We start from the raw sequence: 22977 nt of genomic DNA, 5'->3' as shown, positions 1-22977 counted from the left end.
CACTCAGCACTGCACAGCTGCCCAGGGGTGGGGGGTCACTGTCCCTGGGGGTGTTCAGAGCTGCGGGGATGTGGCACTGAGGGATGTGGGCAGTGGGGGTGGGCTGAGGGAGCATAGAGGTTTTTTCCAGCCTGAATGGTTCTATGAAAGGAACTGGCTGCAAGACAGGACTCAAACAAACAGCATCATGTTCAAACCAAAAGGCATATGGGGGAGATTTCCTCCAGTTTGAGTGTGGGTACTGTAGATCCTCTCCTTCCCTCTCATCCCCCTTGTGCCCACCGGTGCCAGCCTCCCACGGACAAACCCTGGGTCAAACAGGACCCATTACTGCCTCGGTACGGGGGAAGGCTCATGGGTGGCCATGGGGCAAAACTCACAAACAGACACCACCAAGCTAGGGATAAGCAGGAGAAAAAATTTATTTACATCTTCCAAGCGGCAGCACAGCAAGGGAGATTCCCCGGGAGGAGACTCCAGGAGCAAAACTCAGTGTCACATACTGGGATGTGGGCACCCGCAGCCCTTTGGTCCCTACAGTGCGGCTGAGGCTGCGGGAAGCGCGAGATTCACAGCACAGGGGCAGAGGAGAGCGCGGCGGGGGAGAGCGAGTGCTGCACTGCCCGGTGGGACACTCCGGGTTTGGTCTGCCAAAGTGCACAGTACAACTCTTATAGAAAAACCTGTCCCAAGGGCTTGGAGGGATGCGTGGCCGCGGGGTTCTGCATCTATGGGAGAGCTCAGAGCCTCTGAAACAAGTGCTCACATGCCAGAGGTGCTGCTGCAGGGGATCGTGATGGACTCTGGCTGTGTTATCAGGAGAAAGCGAGGGCAAAGCTGTGCCCGACTGAGCCAGCGACCAGCAGAGCTGCTGGTGGCACTGAAGCAGAGGTGGCTCAGAGAAGTGCTCCCAGGGCAAAAGAAAGAAAAAAATCCTAAAAAAATATTTCCCTAAGAAGTTGGTCCGCCCTACCCTGCTGCGGAGCTGCTCTCCAAGCAATAACACAGTGACATTGCAGCAACAGGAACTTGCCCAGGCTGCTCTAATTGATTGCACGGGTGGAGGTGACAGTGACAGCTTCCCTGCATCCTGCCCATGGTGTGGCAGACTGCAGCAAGCAGCTCAGCAAAGCGTTCTCCAAAGCAGATGCTAAAATTCAGCTTTTTTTTTTTTTTTTAATAACTTTAAAAAATACACACCTTGCTTTCTTTTTTTTTCTTAAATATAGACTCTATAAAATAAGGCAACTGGAGGAGACCAGGGGAGCGTCCCCATAGAGCCAGCAGCTGTGCCCAGAGCTCCTGCATGCAGGGGAGGGAACAGCACCAGCACGGCCCTTACCTTGTTTGCAAACCAATTGCTGGGCAGCAGGAGCATGCTAATGGTGTTTCAGACAGATGCACGCTCACACACAACGCTGCTGAAAGGGGTGCGGTCACTTTGGCAGCCCTCACAGACACCAGGGACAGACAGCAGGACAGTACTGCCAGAGCCCACAGCCGCTGCAGGTGAACCCCCCGCAGGAGGCACATCCTGGGGACAGCCCCTTTCCGCTGGGACAAAGGCAGCAGAGAACGAGGAATGACTCTGTTTCTCACCAAAACACATGAAAATCTTTGGGAGAAGCTATTGAAACAGGACTGTACCTCACGGCATGGAAAGCTACGGCCAAGGTAAGCACAAACCAGGGCCTGCTCGCCTTCCTGCTCCACATCACACCAGTTCATGACGAGTAAAACGTGTAGCAGCTTTTTCTACTGTTTTCTTCATCTCTCCTTATGGGAAAAGCACAAGTATGCGTTCTACCTCCTGTGTTTTCCTTCCCTCGTCTATGCCTACTGTTTCTGGAAATGAGATCTTTACATTTCTGAGCTCAGGGTGAATGTTTTCTGTGTTCCTCAGCAGTTCCCGCCGGGCTGAAGTCTTGCACTTTAGAGCTTCATTTCTCTAAGAAATAAATTTAATAGAAAATAATTTTTTTTAAAAAAGACAACAACAGAGAGACCTGTGGTAAACAGTACTGTAGGGCAATGGAATGGCACATTGTAGGCTTGGAGGCTGGTGTTTCATACAGGGGTGGCAGGGAGAACACGGCAAGTTGTGTAAACCTGAAAGAATCACGACCTAGGTTTGCATCACTGATCTGTGTGGTTGGATCACAGGCAGGAATATTTTCTAGCCTCAGAAGAAATAACACTTATTCTAGCAGACTTGACCTTATAAGCGTAGATCTTTTCACCTGGATACTGGTTATAACAGTGTTTCCACAGCTGTTATTCAGCACACCTGGGGGTGGTACTGCATGATTGCCTAATTTGAGCACAGCTCCAGCGCCGTGCAGAGAAACCAAGCAGTTATCACATCAACTCCTGGTCCCTGGCCCAAGCTGCTTAGTGCTCCTCTTCTGAGCGCAGGGGTGGGATCTTGTTGGACAGCAGAGCGTACACGTACGGCCAGATCTTGTTGGTCTCTGTCCCCGAAAATGAGTGCAGGATACCCCTGCTCCTGAAGAGAGTCAAGCAGTTAGTGCCAAGGGGGTAAGGGCAAGACATTTCTCAGCTCCAAAACTAACAGTGTGGACTGCAGGGTCAGATCCTCAAGTGTGATCATCTGCTCACAGCACACCCACCCCAGCCAGCCCTGGGGCATCAGTGCAGCAATGCACAGCTCAAAGTGGCAACAGCTCTGAGCTTTAGAGGCATGCAGCTGCTGAGATGCTTACAACATAGCTTTTTCTCCATGTGTCTGCGTGCAGGGGGCTGGAGGATGCCTCTCATCTTCCCTCAGGTGTATACACTCCTGATCTATGTGCTCTCTACCACCCTTCGCTTCCTCCACCCTGTTGCCAATTGCCCAGTACTTCATTTAAAAGCCAAGCCCAGGAGCCTCAGACTGTTTTTTTGCAAACATACCACTCCACACCCACACAGCACAGGGGATTATTTAATAAACCCATTCATTGATGCTACTGGAAGCAGCGCAGAAAGCTGCTACTGGTTTGGTGAGTGAAGTGAACCGCCCTTTGCAGGGCACCACCTCCATGGCCCTGGGTGTACTGCGCAGCAATCTGCCCCCAGAATGCAGCAGGGGTGTGCTTTACTCACACAGTTGAACTCACTTGTATAACTCTATTACTGGCTTTGCAGCATCTTTGTACTTTCTGAGCCGGGCAGTGACGGCTTCAGGTTTATCATCCTCACGCTGGACCAGCGGCTCACCCGTCACGTCATCAATGCCCTGCAGAAAGGCAAATGCTGTCAAGAGTATTTTCATTGAGCACTTAGCACAAACCTCATTTACCAAAAGGCACTGCAGGACAGCTTTCAAGACCAAAGCCATCTGGTGCCCCCAACATCCCTGGGTCTTCATAGCATCATAGAATGGTTTGAGTTGGAAGAGACCTTTGAAGGCCATCTGGTCCCACTCCCTGCAATGAACAGGGACACCCACAGCTCCACCAGGTGCTCAGAGCCCCGTCCTCTGACCTTGGGTGTCTGCAGGGCTGGGACACCACTGCCTCTATGGGCACCCTGTGGCAGTGCTCTACTGCCCTTATCATCAAAAGAACAACAACAACAACTTATTTCCTTCTATCCAATCTATATCTCCCCTCTTCAGTATGAAACCATTTTCCCTTGTCCTATCACCACAGATCCCACTTAAGAGTCTGTCCCTTTCCTTCTTACATCCCTTGTTTAGATAGTGAAAGGCTGCTCTCAGCTCTCCCCAGAGCCTTCTCTTCTCCAGCTGCACAGCCCCAGCTGTCATCCTGTCCTCATAGGAAGGTGTTCCATCCCTGGAAGCATTTTTGTGGCCCTCCTCTGGAGGCATTCCAGAGGTCAATGTCTGTACTGAGGACTTCACATCTGGACACAGTGCTTCAGGTGAGGTCTCACCAGCACAGAGAAGCAGAATCAGGTACCCTGATCTGCTGGCTATGCTGCTTTTGATGTGGTCGTACTACATAGGATTTTTCCCCAGTGGTATTTGAAGCTTGTGCCAGCCCACTCATGCAGCAGAAGGCTGCTCCAAGCTCTTACATGCACATGAGGAGGGTTGAACTCCATGTTGTAGACCCGTCCGCTCGCAGGGTGAATCCATCGGGCACTCAGGCGGTCCTTCAGCGTCTCAAAGGGGATGTGCAGGCTGATCACCAGGTCCAGCTCACAGATCCTGTCCAGTGCCTCAGCTTGCCCCAGCGTCCGTGGGAAACCTGCAGGCATCCACCACAGCACAGCAGGGTGATTGGAAGAAAGGCACACGGCTGCTTACTGCAAAGGTGCTGCAAAGATAGCACAGCTCCTCGCTGCAGAGCACATGGTGCGAAAGAGCCATCCACCAGATGGCTGCTGCAGAAAATAGCTCCTCCAGCACCAGCTCCCAAAATACAACACACAGATCTCTGCAGGCTCATGTTCTCCTGGGAAGCAGTGCCCAGCATGAGGACTTTCCTCACCTCTCCAGGCCACCACTAAGCTCAGCAAACACCTGCAGAGAGCCGGGAAACATCCCAGGCCTTTCCCCAGTTGAGAAATATTAGCTGTGAGCTCGCCAGGACGTCATCAGAGCTAATGAATTAGTCAGCATGAGAAAGAATACACATGATCTGCTTTACCAAGTCAAGTTGGGCTGTTCTTTGTGTTACTGAATGGACTGCTTAAAATAAGCATGCTCCTGGTCAGAGGACACTGTGCAAAGCAGGAGGCTCCCCATATCCATGCCTACCACCCATGGCCATGCTTCACCCTGGAGGCAAACCTGGTCTGAGTGAACACTGGGATGCAAGCGCTTGTGAATGCAGAAACAGTAGAGTTGTAATGCAAAATACTTGTTTGTACAGCCCTGCTGGCTGTAATAGCTGCCCATCGCCGTGTTCCCAGTGAACTGAGTAGTGCTACTATAAGAGTAATGAAATGTTACAGTGGAGATTGAGTTTGGGGTGTTTTGCCCGCCCACTTTCCTCATTTTGCAACTTACTAACTAGAAAACAACCAGAGGAACACTTCAAAGTAAGGAAAGGAGAGTATTAGTAGCAAGCTTTCTGAAAGTGCTTCACCAGATTGGCTGCTCCTCCCCATGCCACGCCTGCCTCTGCCCAAGAACCCGGATAGCTGCACCCCACCGAGTCCCACCATCCCTTCCCCTCCTCAGCCCCCCCGCTCTTCTCAGTGCTGCCTGCTGCTCACCTTCCACATGCTTTGCTTGGAGCATTTCTCTACCCCAGGTGGATGTATGGCTTGGGATCACAGCTCGTTCAGATGCAGATGGAGCTGGGAAGAAGTTTTTCTTGGCCAGCCCTGCTCTGCACATTGGCCCCAGGGGCTGCTTTATGAAACACCTCTCTCCTTTCCCTTCCCTATGCACACGATGAGCTCAACTGCATGTACACATGCTGCTGCTTAGGGCTCAGGGAAGCAACAGCTACAAAACAATTTCTCTCCTTGCTCTGCTGCCAGAACGAGCGAGGACCATTGACCCCACCTGACAGCACCCACACACAGGAAGGACTTTTTCTTATTTTTAGCTCTGCACCTTCAAACTGATGGATTCCCTCCTCAAGCTCTTGATTTACTACAAAAAAATAAGCGTACCTCATACTATCCCTGAGAGCACTGCTGCAAGCAGTTAGCTGCCACCTGCCCTGCCATCTACTGCCAGCAGCACCGGGAGAGGCACCTTTGGTCTTCTCAAACCCATCAGGAGCAAAGCGATGCTTTAAAGGTGGCTGGGTTTTGCCCACACAGATGCACTCACCGTCAAGCAGCCAATGCTCCGCCCGCCGCTTCTCCAGCTCCGTCATCATCACACGTGTGATGACGTGGTCGGGCACCAGAAGGCCCCTCTCGAGGTACTGCTTTGCCAAGACGCCAACTTCTGTTCAAGTTAAAAAGAAAAAAAAGAAATTAAAACTGCATGGCATTTCTGCACGAAACAATATCGCTCCCCCTCAAAGTCTGCTTGCCCTCAGAGATCGCTCACCCTTTTGGCAGCGCATCGGGGAACACGGAGCTCCTTTGGAGCTGGGCAGTGCATGGTGAGGGGTAACATGAGCAGGGTTACCTGCATCGGATGTCACCAAGGCACTGCATGGCTGCAGCTCTGCTCACCAGCCAGGCTCACCTCCTGCTCTGCACATTGCATGTAATAACGTACCTTGCTACGTGCCCAGTGTTACAGCTGCAGTTACTGTGCCTCAGAGGAGCTTCCCATGAAGTCATGGGGACAAATGATGCTTTTGGGTAATGCTTGTAACCTGACTGAGACAAACCAAGTTTGCCTCCTCCTGCTTCCATGTACATCGTGAGACACTGCACCATCTTTTATAAACCATCTGAAGGGAGGCACATTCCCAATGTCACATGGAAAATGCAACAGTAAATAGGCACCGTCAGAAAGCTCGTCTGAAAACCCACGCCTCTGAGCATCTGTTATTGCTGCTGAAAGGAGAACATGGCTTTCCATCCACAGGCTTTTAAGACTTCTGAGCCTCAACTCAGGATACATTCAGTTAAGAAAACCTGAGTGTATCCCCCTCCCAGAGCACCTAACAGCATTTGTCACCAAAATGGGTTCTGCAGCCCCTTTTTGCAAGTTTTATACTTGGACAGTACCTTTTAGCCCTCCCAGAACATGAGTCTTCTCTCTGAAGTACCAAAGGCTTTGAGACTTTGCACGGGTGGCTGGGCACCAAGGGAGGTGCAGCAGGACAAAGTTACCTCCCAGAATCCTTCCATCAGTGGGACTGTCCTTAGCTGATCTCCCCCTCCAGGAGGGACCCGCCACCCCCTTCTGTCTGAGCCTGACAACATACAGTCTCAATACCCCTCACTGGTGGCTTTTGGAACGAAGCAGCCTAAAGATGCAAGCTGGCTGAAGGAGAAGGGACTCTCCAGGCTCTGGTTTGCCAGACTGCAGCAAGATGTAGAAGCTGGTCAGGCACCTGCATCAGAGCACAGGCTGAATTTCCAGCATGTAGAAGGGTTTGATGCAAGATTCACAGCTCCCAGAGAGAGCCCATCTCACCTAGAGGACGGAGCCTGGAACAGCCTGTGCAGCACAGCACCAGGTGTGCGAGGCTGCAGGGAACCTCCCCGAAACAACACGTGTGGATGAAGCAGGGCATGCAGGGGCTGCCCTTCTGGCAACCTGCCCACAAAGCGCTGAGTCACCAGGCTGCAGGAATGAGTCAGCAGGGGCACCACGGTGGTCCCCTCCCTCCACTCCACAAATGTTCTGCAACCAATGCTGCTGAGCAGCTCGTAGCCTCAGTGCATCCCCAGGGCTGCAGAAAATACCTTGTTCAATGACAAGCTCTTTGTCACTGCCCATATGTCACCCTCCTGCTCGGGAATGCACATGAGGATGAAAAGAATACATTATGTCTTATGCAACCAGCACAGAGACCTGCTAGGGCATAAATATTATTGCATCCACCTACATTTTTTAATATGTATTCATGTGGCCTGCACGTTGCCAGAAGGCTTGCAGGGTTGTGGCTGGTTGAGGGAGCAGAGCCCAGGCTGTAGCTGCAGGTCCCACTCCTGTCCCAAGGACCCACAGGACCAGCTGCTCATGACAGACACCCCAACCCACAGCTGGGAAGTCTGGAAATCCATCTCACACGTCCACCCAAGGCCATAGCTCTGCACCAGAGGGCTGTAGTTTTTCCGTGACTACAATACAAGCAGACAGCTCTCTGCTGCTCCTGGTGCAGGGAATGCTCCAGCATTCAGGGGGGATACATCAGCAAGGGGGCAATGCACCACCATGGGAGTGCATGCACTGACACAGGGGGCAACACACCAGCATAGGGTGGCAATGCTTTCAGACTGCTACTGGAGCCCCTCAGCCTCTCCATCCCTGCTCAGCCTCCTCCCAGGCTCTCGAGGCATCACTCATACTGTAGGACGGGCAGGTAGTTCCTAAGAGGGACGCATGGAGCTACCCAGTCTTTGGCCCCCAGCACCTGGAACGTGCTGGATCACATCACCCTTGCAGCATGACCCTGGAGGGTTGCTTTTATCTCCAATTTTCTCAATCTATCCTATGTGTTTCTATGGTGAAACTGCCCCAGCCCTGAGCCAAGAGGCAGCATGGTTTGGGCATGCCCACACATGGATATCCCTGCAGATCCCGATCCCGCTGTGTGATGATCTGGGGTTCATCCCTCCCAAACAAGGGCCAAAATCCACATTGCTATCACTTAATCCTGTTAAGCTAATAACCGCGGGTTTAACACAGGACTTCAGCCCCTGCTGTAACCCGAGTTCATCTGTGCCTCCCAACTCTTATCAGAGGGACATGGCAGGTCCCAGCCTTGTGACACCTCCTGCAAAGGCAGCGGCACCAGCTGGGGGTTGGAGAGCTGTAGAGGCTCAAAGAGAGGCTGTTCCCAAGCACAAGGTGCAGGAATTTGGCATGGAGCACGAGAGCTTTGCTGGCCAGCAGCTCCTGGCAGGACACTACAAAATAACCTTGGACTTTTGGTCCCTTGGGGCCACCTTTTGCATGATTTCTTACAGAGGCTCCAGCAGAGCAATCTGGAGTTAACGGAAGGAGAAGCTCCAAGTGGTTAATGCAGCACTGACCGCAGTTATCTGTGCACCAAGCTATAACAACCCTGGCTGGCCAAGGCCAGATATTTCCTCTAATTCTCAGAGTCCCGTGGCTTCTCCCCAGCCCAGAGCTCTCACCCCATCCCTGCAGGCAGGACCCGGCTTTGGGGAGCTGAAGCCTGGCACAGCCACACATCTGGGGACATCCACAAGCAGATGGCCCCTGGAACCACTGCTGCATCCCAAGCAGCACAGTGAGCAGGCGAGGGGACAGACCCAGGCACTGCCTGGAGCACACAGTTTTACTGCAAATTAACTGGGTCCCGCTGTGACCCCAGGATGCTGCACAGACCAGAAATAAAGCCCTGGGCACTGAGGCTTGAACCGGATGAATAAAACAGTCGCCATCCTCCGTCACGCCTTGCCTAGCACCAAAAGCACCATTTCTTCACCAAGATCCACAAAAAGCACTTCTGTACAACAGGACAGTCGCTAAGCAAGACACTGATTAACTGGCTTCCTATGAACCATGTCCTGCAGCAGCAAGCACAAAAACCACCTATGATCCTTGCTCTAGCCACCCCCTCCCCCCCCCCCCCCCCCCAACAGTCCTTTAGGTGCTGTAATGTGGCTCCTCTGCCCCGAAGTGCAGTGTCAGTGGCACAGATGATAAACCCAGGGAGGGAATTTATTTCCATTTAGCTTCCTCCGGAGCTGGCACATGGCAGCATGCTCATGTAACAGCTTGTCCAAAGCAAACAGCGGAAAAAAAGCAAATAGCTGCACCTCACTGAGAGCTGTGACCAGAGGCTATGTCAGAGGTGGCACCTGAAAGGACAATCAGCTGTGCCAAACTGAGGCTGGTTTACGTCTGAGCAGTTTTATCCACGTTTCTCAGCGTTGCCTCCTTTGGGAGCCCAAGTTTACTTTGGAGCACTTTGGCTAACTCAGCTCACAGCTCCCTCCTCCTGCAGCATCCCCGGGGCTCTCCTACAGAAAGAGCTGCAAACAAAACCCAGGGAAGCCTGTGGGTGCACACAGCTCAGCACCGCACACCTGATGCCCACAGGAGCATTTCCCACCCACGGCCATACTTCCACACCTTGCAAATCTGCCTGGTTTGCCCTCAGGTGTTTTGCAGCCCAGCCCAAAGTCAGCCGGACTTTCTGAGTTTTCAGCCTCTTTCCAAAGGAAATATTGTTGTGCTTTTTATTTATAGAAGGAAATCTGGGTCTTTTTAACTGCGTGACCAGAGGCAGGGCGGTGAGCAACGCCCCGCGGCGCACACAGCTCCCAGCATTCACCCTCCCTCCCCCTCCCTTCTTGTCACACCTCTAAAAAGGGAAAGGGCGCCTATTTCCCCCCCCCCTCCTGTTTTGCATGGATGCCACTCCACGGCTTTTCTGAGTCAGCTTCCTCCTGGGCAGGTCTCTTGCACAGCAGCGGGGCACAGGGGCTGCTGCAAGTTGGTATTGCCCAACCACAGCCACCCCGCCGGCTGCTGGCCCCTGAAGTTTGTGGGCTCTGATAGCGTGGGCACAGCAAATGCTATCGGCTCTCCAAAAGGCAGGATGGGCTGAGGCTGTCCCCCCCCAAACTCCTCGATTGTGGAGATAGCCTAACGAGCGGGGGGCACGCACAGGGACCCCGCAGCATCTCCCAGCCCTCCTGCAGCGGATGGCACAGCTGCAGCACCCCGCTTCCCAACGGGATCCTCACGAACGCGTGCATCCCTTGCACAACTTCAAGCATCTGCCCTCAGTCACGCTGCCATGTTCCTATACCACGGCTTGGGTTGGAAGGCACCTTAAAGATCACACAGTTCCAATCCCAAATTTTGCTCTCGCCAAACCCAACGAACTCAATTCTTTCGCGTGGTTTATTCCAGGGGTTGCACTCGATGATCCTCACGGGTCCCTTCCAGCTCGGGATATATTAGGATTCTATTTGCACCGGCGCCCCCCCAGCTGCGCCCAGGGCTGGGATAGAACCCTCCCCATCGCGTCAGTCACCCCATAAACTCAAGACGCGGAGGGGAGATGACAAACGAAACCCGGCGATGCCACCGCCCGCGATCCAGAGACGGCCCCGACTTTGCGGGGACGCCGCAGCTCAGCGAGACGGACCAAACCCGGAGGTCCCCCCGGCCCCCTCCCGCCCCGTCGGCGCGCACCGACCCCCGGCACTCACCGCCGCCGCCGCGGAGGCTCTCCCGCAGGAATTGGCCGCTGGAGAGGTGCTGGAGCCCGAAGCTGCGGGCGATCCTCTCGCACACCGTCCCCTTCCCCGAGCCGGGGGGGCCCAACACCACCGCCCGCAGCACTTTGGAGGCCATGGCCGCCTACCGGAGCCGGCCGGGGGGTCCCTGCGGGGCGGCACGGCGCGTTACGCGGCGGCAGCGCGGAGCCCCGGGGCGGGGGGAGCCCGCAGCTGTGGGAGGAGAACCCGCCGCGACGGGGGGCAGCGCCCCGACGGCACCCGCATCCCCCTCAGAGCGGGACGCGGAGGGGCTGCCGGCCGCGCCGTGCCGCTCCCCCCTCCCCGCACACGGTACACATCAGCACGGGGGGAGGGCGGGAGGGATGAGAGGAACGGGGGGGGACCCTCCGCCCGCCCGCCTACCCACCCCCTCGGGCCGCGGCACGCTGGGATTTGTAGTCCCGCCGCCCGACGGGTCCCGCACCGATGGGCGGCGCGGGGGGGCGGAACGAGGCTCGGAACGAGCGGCCCGGCCGGTGGTACGGCCCGATGAGAGCCCCGGGCCGGAGTGCCCCCGCACCTCCGCGCAGGCTCCGTGAGACACGCACAGCGCACGGGGACCCACGCGTGTGCACGTCTATGTACGTGTGTGTGTGCGTGTGTGTGTGTCCGTGCGCGGCCCCGCCCCGCCGCCCGCCCCCGCGCCGCTCCGGAAGCGGCCGTCACATGGCCGCGCGGCGCTGCCATCAACACGCCAAGATGGCGGCCCTCACGCCGCCCGCCCGCCCGTGCTGCGTCACGCCGCCCCCGGCCCCGCCGCGCGCCCGCAGGTGGGTCCGGCCCGGCCCCGCCGCCCGGCCCCGAGGGGACAGCGCGGGGGAGGGGGGGACGCCCGCGCGGCGGGGCCGGGCGCGGCGCTCCCGCGTTGCGCACTGTTATTTTCCGAGCGGCGGTGTTTACGCGGGCGGGGCCTGCCGCGGGGTGCGGCCCGGCGAGGGGATCCGTGCGTCCCGCCGCCCGCCCGGGGCTCGGGGTGCGCGCTGCGGAGGGTGGCTTCGAGGGAAAGTTGTGAGGAGCCGCCGGGGGCTCCGCGCGGGATCGGGGCTGTCTGCTCGCTGCCTTCTAACGGCTGTTTTGTGCCCTCAGGTTTCCTGGCGGTTCGGCTGAAGTCGGGGCGGAGGACGCGTCGGTTCCCTCCCAGCGCTCCGCAGCGGCCTCAGGTACCGACCGCGTCTGGGGAGCGCGCTGTGAGCCCCCGAGCGCGGCTCTGCGGCCGGAGGCAGTTCGGCGGGGTACCGCAGGACCCCCGAGCGGGGAGAGGGCCCTGCAGGGCTGTCAGCAGGGAGGGGTGAAACGGGGCTGGGAATGGGCGCCTTTAAAAGCGTACGGAAACACAGAGCCCTTGAACCAAATCCGTGGACGGAGGCGTGTGCTGGGTGCTGGGCGCTGGGTGCTGGGCTCTGGGCTCGTGCAGGCTGCTGTTTCGAAAGAAGGGAGGGCCCTTGGGATGATGACAGGAGCTTAGCAGTGTGTCTGTGCACACCTGTTTGCATCCAGCCTGTGTACGTGCAGCCCGACCGAGGCGACGTGGAGAGCAGCGTGCGCTGCGGGCCGCGTTTCTGTTGGAGTGAAGGTGAGCTCCTCTCCGGAGAAGACGGCATCAGCCGCGAGCGTTGGTGCGATCAGAGTGCAGCGGGCTCTGTGCCGGGGCGCTGGGGAGGGGCAGCTCCCCTTTGCTGCCCTGCTTCTCCTCCCTTCGCACGGCGCAACAGCAGCTGCTGGAGCACGGGGTGAAATCCTGGAGCCGATGAGCTGCAGAACAGCAGTGGTTCTCCAGTCGCTTTGGCCTCTGAAATGTAGGATTCCTCTTTGTACATCCATCCCATTCCGCTGACAATCGGTGGAGTTTTACTGCTGGGATGATAGCGGTAACATAAAAGCATTTCAGAGGGAGATCGGATGGGTCTCTTCTTGCTTCCCTTCCAGAAGCCGTGGCTGTGTGCACAGGATTCCCTAAGGTTGGCTTTTTAACCGAGTTGTGTTTGTTGTTCCTGCAGCAGCAGATGATGTAACGACGTACAGAGGATGGTAAACCTGCACGTTTTAGACTATATGTTTAAGTCATCTGTGTCATCATCTGACATCAGCATTGCATAATCTGTTGACTGTCCCCTTTTTATGTAATGTATGTCTGTAGTTTGTTTTAAAATGTACAAATATTTTTTTCCACTGCGTGCTTCTGCTCAGCTCTCTCATATTTGTCTCTCCGTTGCCCTCTTCAGTTAGAAACTTGTAAGACACCATTTTGGTAGCCGGGTCCATCCGAGTGCTACATCTTCCTCTTTTAGGAGCGGTCTCCATGGCAGCTCTGGATGTGCCCTTTCCAGGTAAGCGGGCTGCTCGCAGCCCCGACCCACACCTGGAGTTTCTGCTCCTCCTGTATGAAGCACAGGGATGTCTTGTACCGATGAAGTCCATCAGCATCATAAACGAAGCTTTTGTGATATACCAGAAGCAAATGGATTTTTCCACGTTTCTTTTTCGATTTGCTTATTTCAGAGCTCAGCGTATGTTTCCCTCAGGCAGAGGTGTCCCACGATCTTTTCAGCAATCCCCATTTAAAACAACAAAAAAAAATGGGGGGGAGGGGATACAGGTAGACACAAGTTAAACTTGCTCGCAGTACACTTGTTTATCTCACAATGTTATGTTTGGATCTTACCACCTAAAAGCACCGGCTGCATAGGGAAGCATCTAGAGACTGGAGGCACCTCTCCTGCCTATTCCAGCTGGGGTCTCTCAGCACAGCTGGCTGCTCGCCGTTCGGTGCTGCTCCGTCAGACCCATCAGCAGGCATAGGAGTGGATATCTGCCATCCCAGCTCTCTGAGCACATGTGACCAGCTCTGATTAAGCCCAGCTGAATGTGTTTGCGGCGCTGTAAAATTCCACCTCCCGCCAGCCTGCTCTGCTGCCTGGGTGAGAGCCTGGCCTGCTCGGTGCAGTGTGCAGCCTGGGCGCGGTGTGGTGCTGCCCTCGTACTCGTGCTGTGAGCAGTCCCAGCCCTTAGCTGTTGTACGCAGTGTGGCACCGTGAACTCACCTGGCCCTCGGCCAGGTGTACATGCTGTCTGGTTCATGGCATTCAGCACTTGAGTAACAGAAAACAAATGCTGCCTTCGAGCTCTGATGAATTTAAGGAGAAGAGGGGGATGCCTTCATTCTCTCCGGCGTTATTTGTAGAGGGATACGTTAACATTTCTCCCTTTAGTGTAGCACTGGTGAGTTGGATTTTTAAGGGTGATTCAGCCAGAAGTTACCAGGGCTGTTGTGTTAGCACTGTGATCACCATGATTTCCTGCACTGAAGCCCCACATGCAAAGCACTTCTGTGAGATGTTCCTGAGCCTCTCGCCTGGCAGCCAGGGAACCCATCGGGGTGATCCGAGGTTCTGAGACATGCAAGGGATGGGGAATGGAAAGCACCTGCTGGGCCTGGCAGCATTGCGGAGGGGCCACGATGACTGACAGGCTGCCCTGGCTCAGTTATCACAGTGCTGATGCTGTCTCTTGTAAAGGTACAGTACTGTGATAACTGAAGGATGGCAGCCATCTGAGCTTCAGAGGCCCTTGGTCTGCAGCTGATGGATGGGCGTTCAGCACAGCATCCTGCTGAGGTGGGTGTCCTCATTCTAAACGTAGTCCTAATGTAAAAGTCAAGAAAAGGTTTACTTCAATAAAGATTACACTTTATTGACAGTTTGCTTCTTAATGAACTGTTCTGCTGTGTGAGATCTTCCAGAAATGCTGCTCTTGAGAAGCTTAAAAAATGGTTCTGAAAAGATAAAAAATGATTCTGAAAGGGTCCTGTTCGGGCTGGGGAGCACTGGAGTGGGGAGGTGAGGAGGTGAGGAGGTGTGGGTTGTATGCTTGGTACCAGAGGACAGGGAAACTACTCTGTAGGTACACAGAAACTCCTTTTTAGATGTGTTTTAATGCTGCTTGTTGCAGATAGCATGGTTTTGGCTGACCAGTGTCCTAACTTGCTGTCTGTACCCTCTGTTATGTGGATGTAGACTCTGGGATGGGGCTCACATCAGCCTCTCGTCAGTCCAGGACCACACGGCTGCAAGCAGCTGGCAGTTGGGTTGTTACAGGCTGGCATTTCCCTGCCTCGGTGACTGGGACTACAAATCCCTCAGGTAACTTCTGTCACAGCTCCACCCAAACCTCTGGGAAAGGCTCTGGGGTCCTTGGCAGCGCTGCAGCCCTCCTTCCTCACCCATGGGGCAGCAGCAGGCCTGGAGGAGCTGCAGCGCTCTGCAGAACTTGCTGTTTAGTTTTGAGCTGGAGTTAGAACTCGGTTCCTTAACCCCTCAGCATGTAGAGAGCTCTTCCTTCAGGGCTGGGTGATTCATAACTGCCCCGGCCTTGCCCTTTGCTTCCCTGCCAGGGAGGATGAGGATTGCCTCAGCCCACGGCCACTCTCAAGGAGCAGTTATGTAGTTCATGTTTTCTCTGATCTTTACTGGAAGGCAGCTCTGCCAGGCCATGCTGCTGGCTGTCTGTGAGCCAGCAGAGTCGGTGCTGTGCCGCTGCCATAGAGCATCGTGCCAGCCTGCATCATCTGAGCAGGGAAAATCATTGGTGCTGATAGCTGCTGGACTCTGTGGAAGAGGGCTGTGTTGTACCAGATGCTGTGCAAATGATAAGAAGACATCCTGCTACCAAGAGTTAAAAGTTCTAGATAGATTAACATCTAAGCAGAGCCAACCCTCGACTTCCTTTCTGCCTCCTCCCAGAGCCTGAGAGGAGGAACCCCCGGCCCCAAAATGCAGAGCTGGTCACCTCCCCAGCAGCACGACACCCTTGCTGCCCTTCGGGTGTCATGCTGTGCTCATTGCAGCATGGAGCAGCTGGCTGGGGCTGGTTCTCTTTTCCGTGAGAAGCAAGATAGCTCCTTAGGCAGACACGAGTTTTGCTGCCTACCTGGTCTGAGGAATAAGGTTCCCTACCTGCCTAGCTTGGGATAGGATTCTGGGGTGATAAGCTACCTGGGCCATTTAGTGAGGCATCATAACTGCAGCATGCACCGAGTGTTGGTGAAAGCAAAACTGCCGGTTGAAATGACATGCCTCTGGGCTTCAGATTGTGATTCTCATTTCCTGTTCAAATAAGTGCAGCTTTGAGTTCTGGCATGGGACAGGAACCGAAAATGCTGTCTGTGCCTCAAAACAACACCTCTGTGATCAGATTTAATGGGAGCCTTTATCTCTCTCTAGCTTAGCGGACACGGAGTCCGTCTTTCCTGTAGCTTCCTACTGATATCATAATCGGACAGACATAAATACCCGTGGGTTTGCCATGTCTAAATATTGCCACATGCGAGCAATGCAGCTCTCGAGTCCTTTTTGGCAGTGAAACACTTCCTCCCACTAACTGTGTTAAAGCAAGATGTAAACAACGTGCATATGGTGACGTATGGCATCACTTTCTGCTCAAAAATGAGCCCTCTGGTGACAGTCCATTTTCTGATAAAAGGCGTTGTGATGTATGGTTTTGATCCCAAGGAAAGCCCGTTTTCTTGTGCCGTGTCTCAGCTGTCACTCTGGATGGATTTGTTCCACCCCAGTGGTTCTCAGGCTTTTTCAGCAGGAAAGTCCCTTTTCCCATCTGGAGGCTGTTGCTCTCCCACCCACGTTCTGCCCGAGAAGAGCAGCAGTTCTGCTCCTGTGACATCTCCTCGGGGCTGTGATTCTGCAGCCCATAAGAGCAGCTCTGCACCTGGCTCTTGTCCACCAGCCATCCTTTTAAGGGGAGAAGCAAGCTGCTACCTGCTTCTGACAGCAGCGGGATGAAAGGCATCCATTGTCTGCTAGCACTGAACCTTGGAACCAGGCGGAGCTTTTGTCTTTTCCCATTTTTTTAAAGGTTTTTATTTCTTCATGTGACTTCTCTTAGCACACAGCAGGAAGCATCGGTACCGAAAGGCTTCATTTTGTTTATGCTAAGAGGGAAAAGAATCCTTCCCAACAGAGTTCCAAGCACGCCGTTGTTGTTCCGAAGTCCAGCAGTGCCACATATGAATCAGGCACTGTTTTAGTTACTGTTCATTCAAATGGTCTCTGGGTAGCACAGAGCACCTCCACTTGAACTTCAGTCCAGGCCTCCTCGATGAAACATTTATAAACCAAGTAGCCTAATTACAATGTCTTGGTAACTGCAGGTCTCAGATGTAGCAGAATGGAACTATGACAAACGTGGTTTTAGGTCAGGTCAAGCGGTTTCTGAATGCAAGCTTAGAAATGTCGGGCAAAGCAGAATAAATAAAACAAGCTGGTGAAGATTCTGCTGGAGTCTGCTGGCTTGGGGGCAATGTGACTGGCTCAGCCCTGCTGTGGTGTTCTCCTTCACATCCACAGGTACCTCAGCATACCACCTCCAACAAGTTCTCCTCTGCTTTAGCTGCACGCGGAGTTTCATGAGCGTGAGGAGAATTGACATTCATTGATTACAGATACGCTCAGCTCAACAGAGGCAATATTTTCACTCCCTAGCATAAAGTCAGATCGATGTGTTCAAGCTGTATTCCGCTCTAGCCATTCCCAACGCAGTGCTGTGATTTCCTTCTTGCATCTGCTGCCAGGTGAGGGGGTCCTTTTCCTCCTGGAGCAAACACACGCGGTAGCAGTAATGGCAATGACAGATGCCTCTTACTGGGAAAAGAAGTCCCCAGGTGCACTGTGTGATCATTTCCCCTTCTACATACAAGATTCTGCCTCTGTACGTTACGTTGCTCGTGCTAAAACCGTGTGTGTGCTGGGGAGGAATTTGGGTGCTGCTGCACGTTTTTGAGCTGAAACATCCCCTGGGTTTTTGGCAGTATCGTGATTCACAAAGGGAAACAGTGACTTTAATTGATGTCTGATTGGGGACAGAACTACGCAACAGGAACTGAGCGTTTCAGTGTGGTGTAACGTCAGAGTTACTGCTATCGGTTGTGTGCAGGCAGATGATAAAGGCTGTGCTGCACGGGGTGACTTGGTAGCTCATTTGCTCTTCTGAACATTTCTGAAGAATAGGAGAGGGCCACGGAGGTATGTGTGAATGAACACACTCTAATGCAAGGTCATTGTGCTAACATTACATTTCCTGGGACCAAACCCTGCTGCAGCCACAGGTGAGCCCTTCTTTGACTCCAGCTGTGGCTCAGACACCTGCTTTTCTTCAGATGGTGGGTGAAATTCTCGTTCTGATCTCCGTTTCCCCATTGACTTCAGGAGGATGAGGGCTGCACTTAGCCTTTTTTAAAAGCTACGTGGGGATGTTCATCTGATAGTGGGAAAAGCCTCATTCAACTGCAGCAGAAATCAGGTAAACAAGAGGTGTGACTGCTGGGTGTGACCTGGAGGTCAGGCATGGTAGGGGGCCTCGTCCTGCCTAAATCCCTCAAGCAACCTCCAAACACAGAGATGTGCTGGCACTGTAAATTCCAACTTGTGAGCTAAAATAGCCCCTCCGTGGTACGTCTGGCAGTGGTGGTGGGAACGTCGCTCCCGACTACGGGCAAAAACACTTTGCTGTTAAGTCAAGTGCTTGTGTGGGGCTTGGGAGGGATGGAGAAGGCAGGTGGTTATCAGTGGCCCCACAGCTGCTGTTAGATTTCTCCCCATGGTGAGCCGGAGAGCTCGTTATTGACCGACCTCCATTTTAATTAACTCCAGAAGCTGGCAGAGTACACTGAATAATTCAAGAGAGACATGTTTAAACATTTGCACAAGCCTCGGATTCCTCCTGGCTAAAAATAAGCCTGTGAGAAAGAAAACGATTCTCATTCGAGGTGCCAGTAGAGGGACAGCAGAGGCACAGACCCCATCCCAACGCCATCGTGTCGCTGCTCCCAGGGGGACATCGGCCGTGGGTCTTATCCCCACTGCTGGGACCTGCCTGGGGGTGGGGCAAAGCAAAGATAGGAACTCACAGACGCCCTTTGAGGTCAGCATTTTGGAGCACCCGAGCATAAGTGGTTCTTCCAGAGGGAAGTGCTGCAGAGGGGTCCGTGCCTGTCCCCCCGTCGCTGGGCACCAATGGGCAGAGCCAACGTGTGAGGCTCCATGCTGATGTTCTGCTGAGTGCCTGGGATTGCCTTCCAGATTGGTGCATTTCATATATAAGATATATTGGCTTCGTGTCCCCAGGGTGACAAAAAATGTAATGAATTCTTTTTTGGAGAAACTTCCATCGTGTGCAGAACATCAGCTTCTCAGGGCAGTGTGTGATGCTGCCCCACCAGCAGCCAAAGCCTTGCTGCATCCTGGGGTTAAATGCAGTGCTCCAGGGGACGCTGGAAATGAAGGTCCCCAGAGGTTATTGTTAATGATACCTAATTAAATTTGGATGTAAATGTAACGTGCTGCTGCTGTGGCATTTGCACCTAGCTTTTGATGGTTTACATATGTATGTATGTGAATTATATAAGCAAGTATGTATACTTGTAAGCATGCAAACAAGCATCTATGCATGAACAAGTGCTTCTCACTCTGGTGGTGTGGCTGCAGTTTGACAGCACCAATCTCACAGAATCACAGCATGGCCTGGGTTGAAAAGGCCCACAGTGCTCATCAGTTCCAACCCCCTGCTATGTGCAGGGTCGCCAACCAGCAGCCCAGGCTGCCCAGAGCCACATCCAGCCCGGCCTTGAATGCCTGCAGGGATGGGGCATCCACAGCCTCCTTGGGCAACCTGGGAACAGTGCGTCACCACCCTCTGGGGGAAAATCATCCCTTTGGAGATGGCCCTGCTGGGACATAGAGATCTGAAGGAATCTCTCCTCCCCAAACTGAGACTATTAGAAACCCCACTTGGCTTGATGAATAACAACAAAGAAGAAGGAGGTTGAGGACAACGCTTAGAAGTTGTTAATGATGAAGAAACAATTCACACATTCCAGCTGTCTCAAAAGAAATTCTCTCGTTTTCCAAGCAGAGACAAGTGCTCTGAAAGCAGCTCGCAGTCACTTCTTTGCTCCTGTTATGTGAGCACAGGAAGTTTCAGATAAATTCAGCAGCAGATCAGATGAAAGGACTTTTGCACTCACGTATCTATTTATACAGCCCCCGTGGCAAGTCGCAGCCCATCGCTGCAGTACTGGGGGGCCTCATGCTCTTCAAGGTCTTGCACAGCCGTGCTGGATGGCACTTTATGGGAGGCTTTGCAGGCAGGATATATTTCTTTTGGGGAAAAAAAAAAAAAAAGAATTATTTTTAAAGTAAATTCTCATTTGAACAGCGCTGAACGAAGCCTGATGCTCTGCAGAAGCACACAGGAGCACAGATGATTGTTCTTGCAGTGCTTTGCAGTGCCATTGCAATGTATGAACACTGAACGGCTGCAGCCCGTTTTCCACCTCGCACAGCTCCGCACGGCCTCCTCCTGCTGTTCACCAGCACGCAGGAGAAGAGCCAGGCCCTACGTATGCTGCCAAGAAACAGACTGCTGGCAGGCTGAGACCACTTAGGTGGTGTTAAATCACATTTATGTAAAGGTGCAGTCGATTCCAGGCTGACGCCGCCCATGATTTAAAGCACTTTACCGGACGCGGGGCCAATTGCTGTAGCCTGAAATGTCATGAAAGAGAAAAAAAAAGCTTTTAAAGCATTTACACTGTTTGAAAGCATGTGGAAAACGTCACCTTTTCTAAAGAAAACTGATGGCAACGTGAGGTTCGACTTCTGAAAACTTGAACACTGAACTGCATAACAGGCAGGCAAAGGGAAAATGTGTGTGTGGCTGCCTGCCCTCCTCTGTAAGAAATGATGTGATTGAATTTCGTTTGATTTGTAACTCACAAATACCAGGGAGGAACAGTCCTGTCATCTGCATTTTACTGCGTTTTTTCCCTTGGAGGACGTCGGTGCTTCCTGGAAGCTGCCATATAAAGAAATAAGGGAGATACTTTGTGATCCTTCTGATCCATCACTCCAACCCAGTACGGCACTTATAGGGTGAGGAAAGATTGCTTTGCTTCAATGGCCTTTTCTGCAGCTCTTTGCAAGCCTGTTCTCTTTAGAGACACAAAAGCAAATTCAGCTACATGTGATTACTTCCACAAAGAAAACGACTTGAAATGTTTTAACACAAAATCACATCCTTCTCATAGGATGGCATGCTGCGGTAATGCAGGCTGCAGGGGTGGAGCAGTTAGCCCGCCTTCCCAAGGAAATAGGCTTCTGAAACTGCTGTCTGTCTGTCTGTCTGTCTGTCTGTCTGTCCTCACTGACGGCTTTTGAACTCAATAGTCACTTCCGGTCAGTTTAGCAGCGACACAGAGGTGTTGAAATGCTGCATTCCTGAAGGTTTGTGTGAGGTTGATAGCTGGAAAGAGCAGAGAGGTGGAAATGGGGGCTGCTCCGCTGTGGAAGATGGGCAACACTTGTTGCCTTTGGGGGTGGGCTGGAAATCTTGCCCTGTTATTAACTTAATTTAGGATTAATTTCTAGAAGCACGTCGATTTCACCCCAGTTGGGACATCACAGAACAGCCAATAGGAATCAGCAGACAACACCGTCCTGAAACTGAGGGGAAAAAGTGAAAAGCTCACGTTGGAGGCAGGGCTAGAAGACTAAAGAGATGATTTCTACAAGGCTCCAAGTGCCACAGGAGCCTGGCTCCGTGTGTTAAACGCAGGTGTGTGAGCACAGAAGAACTACATTCTCACTGGAGGACATGGCTCTTGGGAGCCTGGGTCAGCCCTGGGCGTGGGCTCGGGCTTTGGGTGCTCATTTAGGCAGCAGCAGAGGTGAAGCTGCTGTCTGAGCTGTGGCCGCTGAAAGCAGCCCCAGACTAAGCCCCTTATGCAATCCTTCCGTCACAGCCACCTCCTCAGCTCAGGTTTGATTTGTAGTTGTGGGCTGGATTTAAGGACATTTGCAGCATCGACAACTGTGCTAGGAAATGAGTCCTGAATATGAAGCATAACTAATACAGATCTGGTATGTTACTGAGCATGGAGACCCACCACGGGAAACTGATCATGCAAGGCAACTGAGACAGGGGAGGTTTAGGTTGGATATGAGGAGGAAGTTTTTCCCCCAGAGGGTGGTGATGCACTGTTCCCAGGTTGCCCAAGGAGGCTGTGGATGCCCCATCCCTGCAGGCATTCAAGGCCAGGCTGGATGTGGCTCTGGGCAGCCTGGGCTGCTGGTTGGCGACCCTGCACATAGCAGGGGGTTGGAACTGATGAGCACTGTGGGCCTTTTCAACCCAGGCCATTCTATGGTTCTGTGATTCTAAGGCACAGCCATGGAGAGGACTAACAGGAGTGGAAGCAAACCAGTATGAGTGCAGCCCCAGTGGGCAGAGCAGGAGAGCAAGGAAGGGCTGCGGCTTTCTGGGAGCCACAGCAGGGCTGCACAAGCTGCCAATTGCAGTCACAGATTTGATCTCTCTCTCTCCAGCCTCAGCAAAATGGGTGAGACTGACACTGTGCGGAGCGCTGGTAAAGCAGAGCCAGCGATGCCCCATGGCAGGGGAAGATGAACGCCCTGCAATATAATCCAAACCGTGCTCCACAGGCTCCTGGCAGCTCTGAAAGCAGGGGTGGGGAACGGCCAGCTTGATTCCTCAGAGAGAGGGGAAAACAATGAACGATGATCTGGTTGTCTGTAGTTTGTAAACTACAACCACACGGCTGCACGTTGGTGCTGTCGCGTGCAATCGGCCCCCACCACCTGGCTCCGGGGTGGAGATTAGCAAGGAGATAAGGCTGGAGGATCAGGACAGCCCGAGCGCGAGGCGGGCAGGCTGGGAGCACTGCGTGTGGGTGTGTGAACAGCCCATGGCAGCCGGGCATTGCACACCCACCTGCTGCGGTGCATGAGAAGAGCGTGACAAAAAGATGCTATCAGCGCGCTCTGATTAAACTGACTTGAATTACACGAAACTGCCATCGTGTTGGAAGCTGTCACAAACACCAAGGCTCACTGCTTCTTTTTAATGAACCGTTTGTCTACGAGGGCCGTTCTCCCACAGTGCAGCAGTGGTTTGGTTCTTCTCTCAGAAGATGCCCAATACGTGAGTGCATGTGGGAAGGGGAATCGTTCTCTCACTGACATCGCTTCCATCGTACCGTATCCTGTGGGTCTGAGAGTCTGAAACCGCAACGAAGAAACCCATTTCTTCTCTGTGCGGAGGGCAGAAAGGTGCGTAAGCACCGAAACGCTGCGG

At 53.5% G+C, this 22977-nt stretch overlaps 2 protein-coding genes and 3 non-coding genes across 22 annotated transcripts; 4 read left to right on the top strand and 1 right to left on the bottom strand.

The window, feature by feature from the left end:
- Window positions 1–404: 404 nt before the first annotated feature.
- On the bottom strand, window positions 405–11390 carry AK4 (adenylate kinase 4). 3 transcript variants are annotated; one of them, XM_040705183.2, is made up of 6 exons: window positions 11183–11390; window positions 10747–10921; window positions 5756–5875; window positions 4042–4214; window positions 3120–3238; window positions 405–2506 (listed from the first exon to the last, which is right to left on the bottom strand). In XM_040705183.2, the coding sequence occupies exons 2-6, from the start codon at window positions 10889–10891 to the stop codon at window positions 2392–2394; spliced, it is 672 nt and encodes a 223-aa protein (XP_040561117.1). In that variant the 5' UTR covers window positions 10892–10921; window positions 11183–11390; the 3' UTR covers window positions 405–2391. The 3 variants fall into 3 exon arrangements, with proteins under 3 accessions (XP_040561117.1, XP_040561118.1, XP_422526.5); XM_040705184.2 differs by having other exon boundaries at window positions 11336–11390; XM_422526.8 differs by lacking the exon at window positions 11183–11390 and having other exon boundaries at window positions 10747–11120.
- On the top strand, window positions 11227–14511 carry LOC101749837. 16 transcript variants are annotated; one of them, XR_006939988.1, is made up of 5 exons: window positions 11498–11585; window positions 11902–11975; window positions 12313–12388; window positions 12813–12940; window positions 13038–14511. XR_006939988.1 is itself a non-coding variant. In XM_046944728.1 (4 exons), the coding sequence occupies exons 1-3, from the start codon at window positions 11242–11244 to the stop codon at window positions 12384–12386; spliced, it is 492 nt and encodes a 163-aa protein (XP_046800684.1). In that variant the 5' UTR covers window positions 11227–11241; the 3' UTR covers window positions 12387–12388; window positions 12813–12984. The 16 variants fall into 16 exon arrangements, 5 of the variants coding, with proteins under 5 accessions (XP_046800684.1, XP_046800683.1, XP_046800682.1 ...); XR_006939984.1 differs by having other exon boundaries at window positions 12313–12611; window positions 12742–12843; window positions 13104–14511; XR_006939987.1 differs by having other exon boundaries at window positions 12313–12626; window positions 12742–12843; window positions 13104–14511.
- On the top strand, window positions 12458–12523 carry MIR12282 (microRNA mir-12282). The gene has a single exon (NR_162054.1). It is a non-coding gene; the product is annotated as a microRNA mir-12282 (primary transcript).
- Window positions 13537–13609, top strand: MIR12281 (microRNA mir-12281). The gene has a single exon (NR_162053.1). It is a non-coding gene; the product is annotated as a microRNA mir-12281 (primary transcript).
- On the top strand, window positions 14284–14359 carry MIR101-2 (microRNA 101-2). Its single transcript, NR_035315.1, has one exon. It is a non-coding gene; the product is annotated as a microRNA 101-2 (primary transcript).
- Window positions 14512–22977: the final 8466 nt, after the last annotated feature.

The sequence above is a fragment of the Gallus gallus genome, chromosome 8 (assembly GCF_016699485.2).
Source record: "Gallus gallus isolate bGalGal1 chromosome 8, bGalGal1.mat.broiler.GRCg7b, whole genome shotgun sequence".
In the NCBI taxonomy this organism is placed as follows: Eukaryota; Metazoa; Chordata; class Aves; order Galliformes; family Phasianidae; genus Gallus; species Gallus gallus.
Note: the sequence above shows the minus strand (reverse complement) of the source record. Positions and strands in the feature narration are given on the sequence as shown.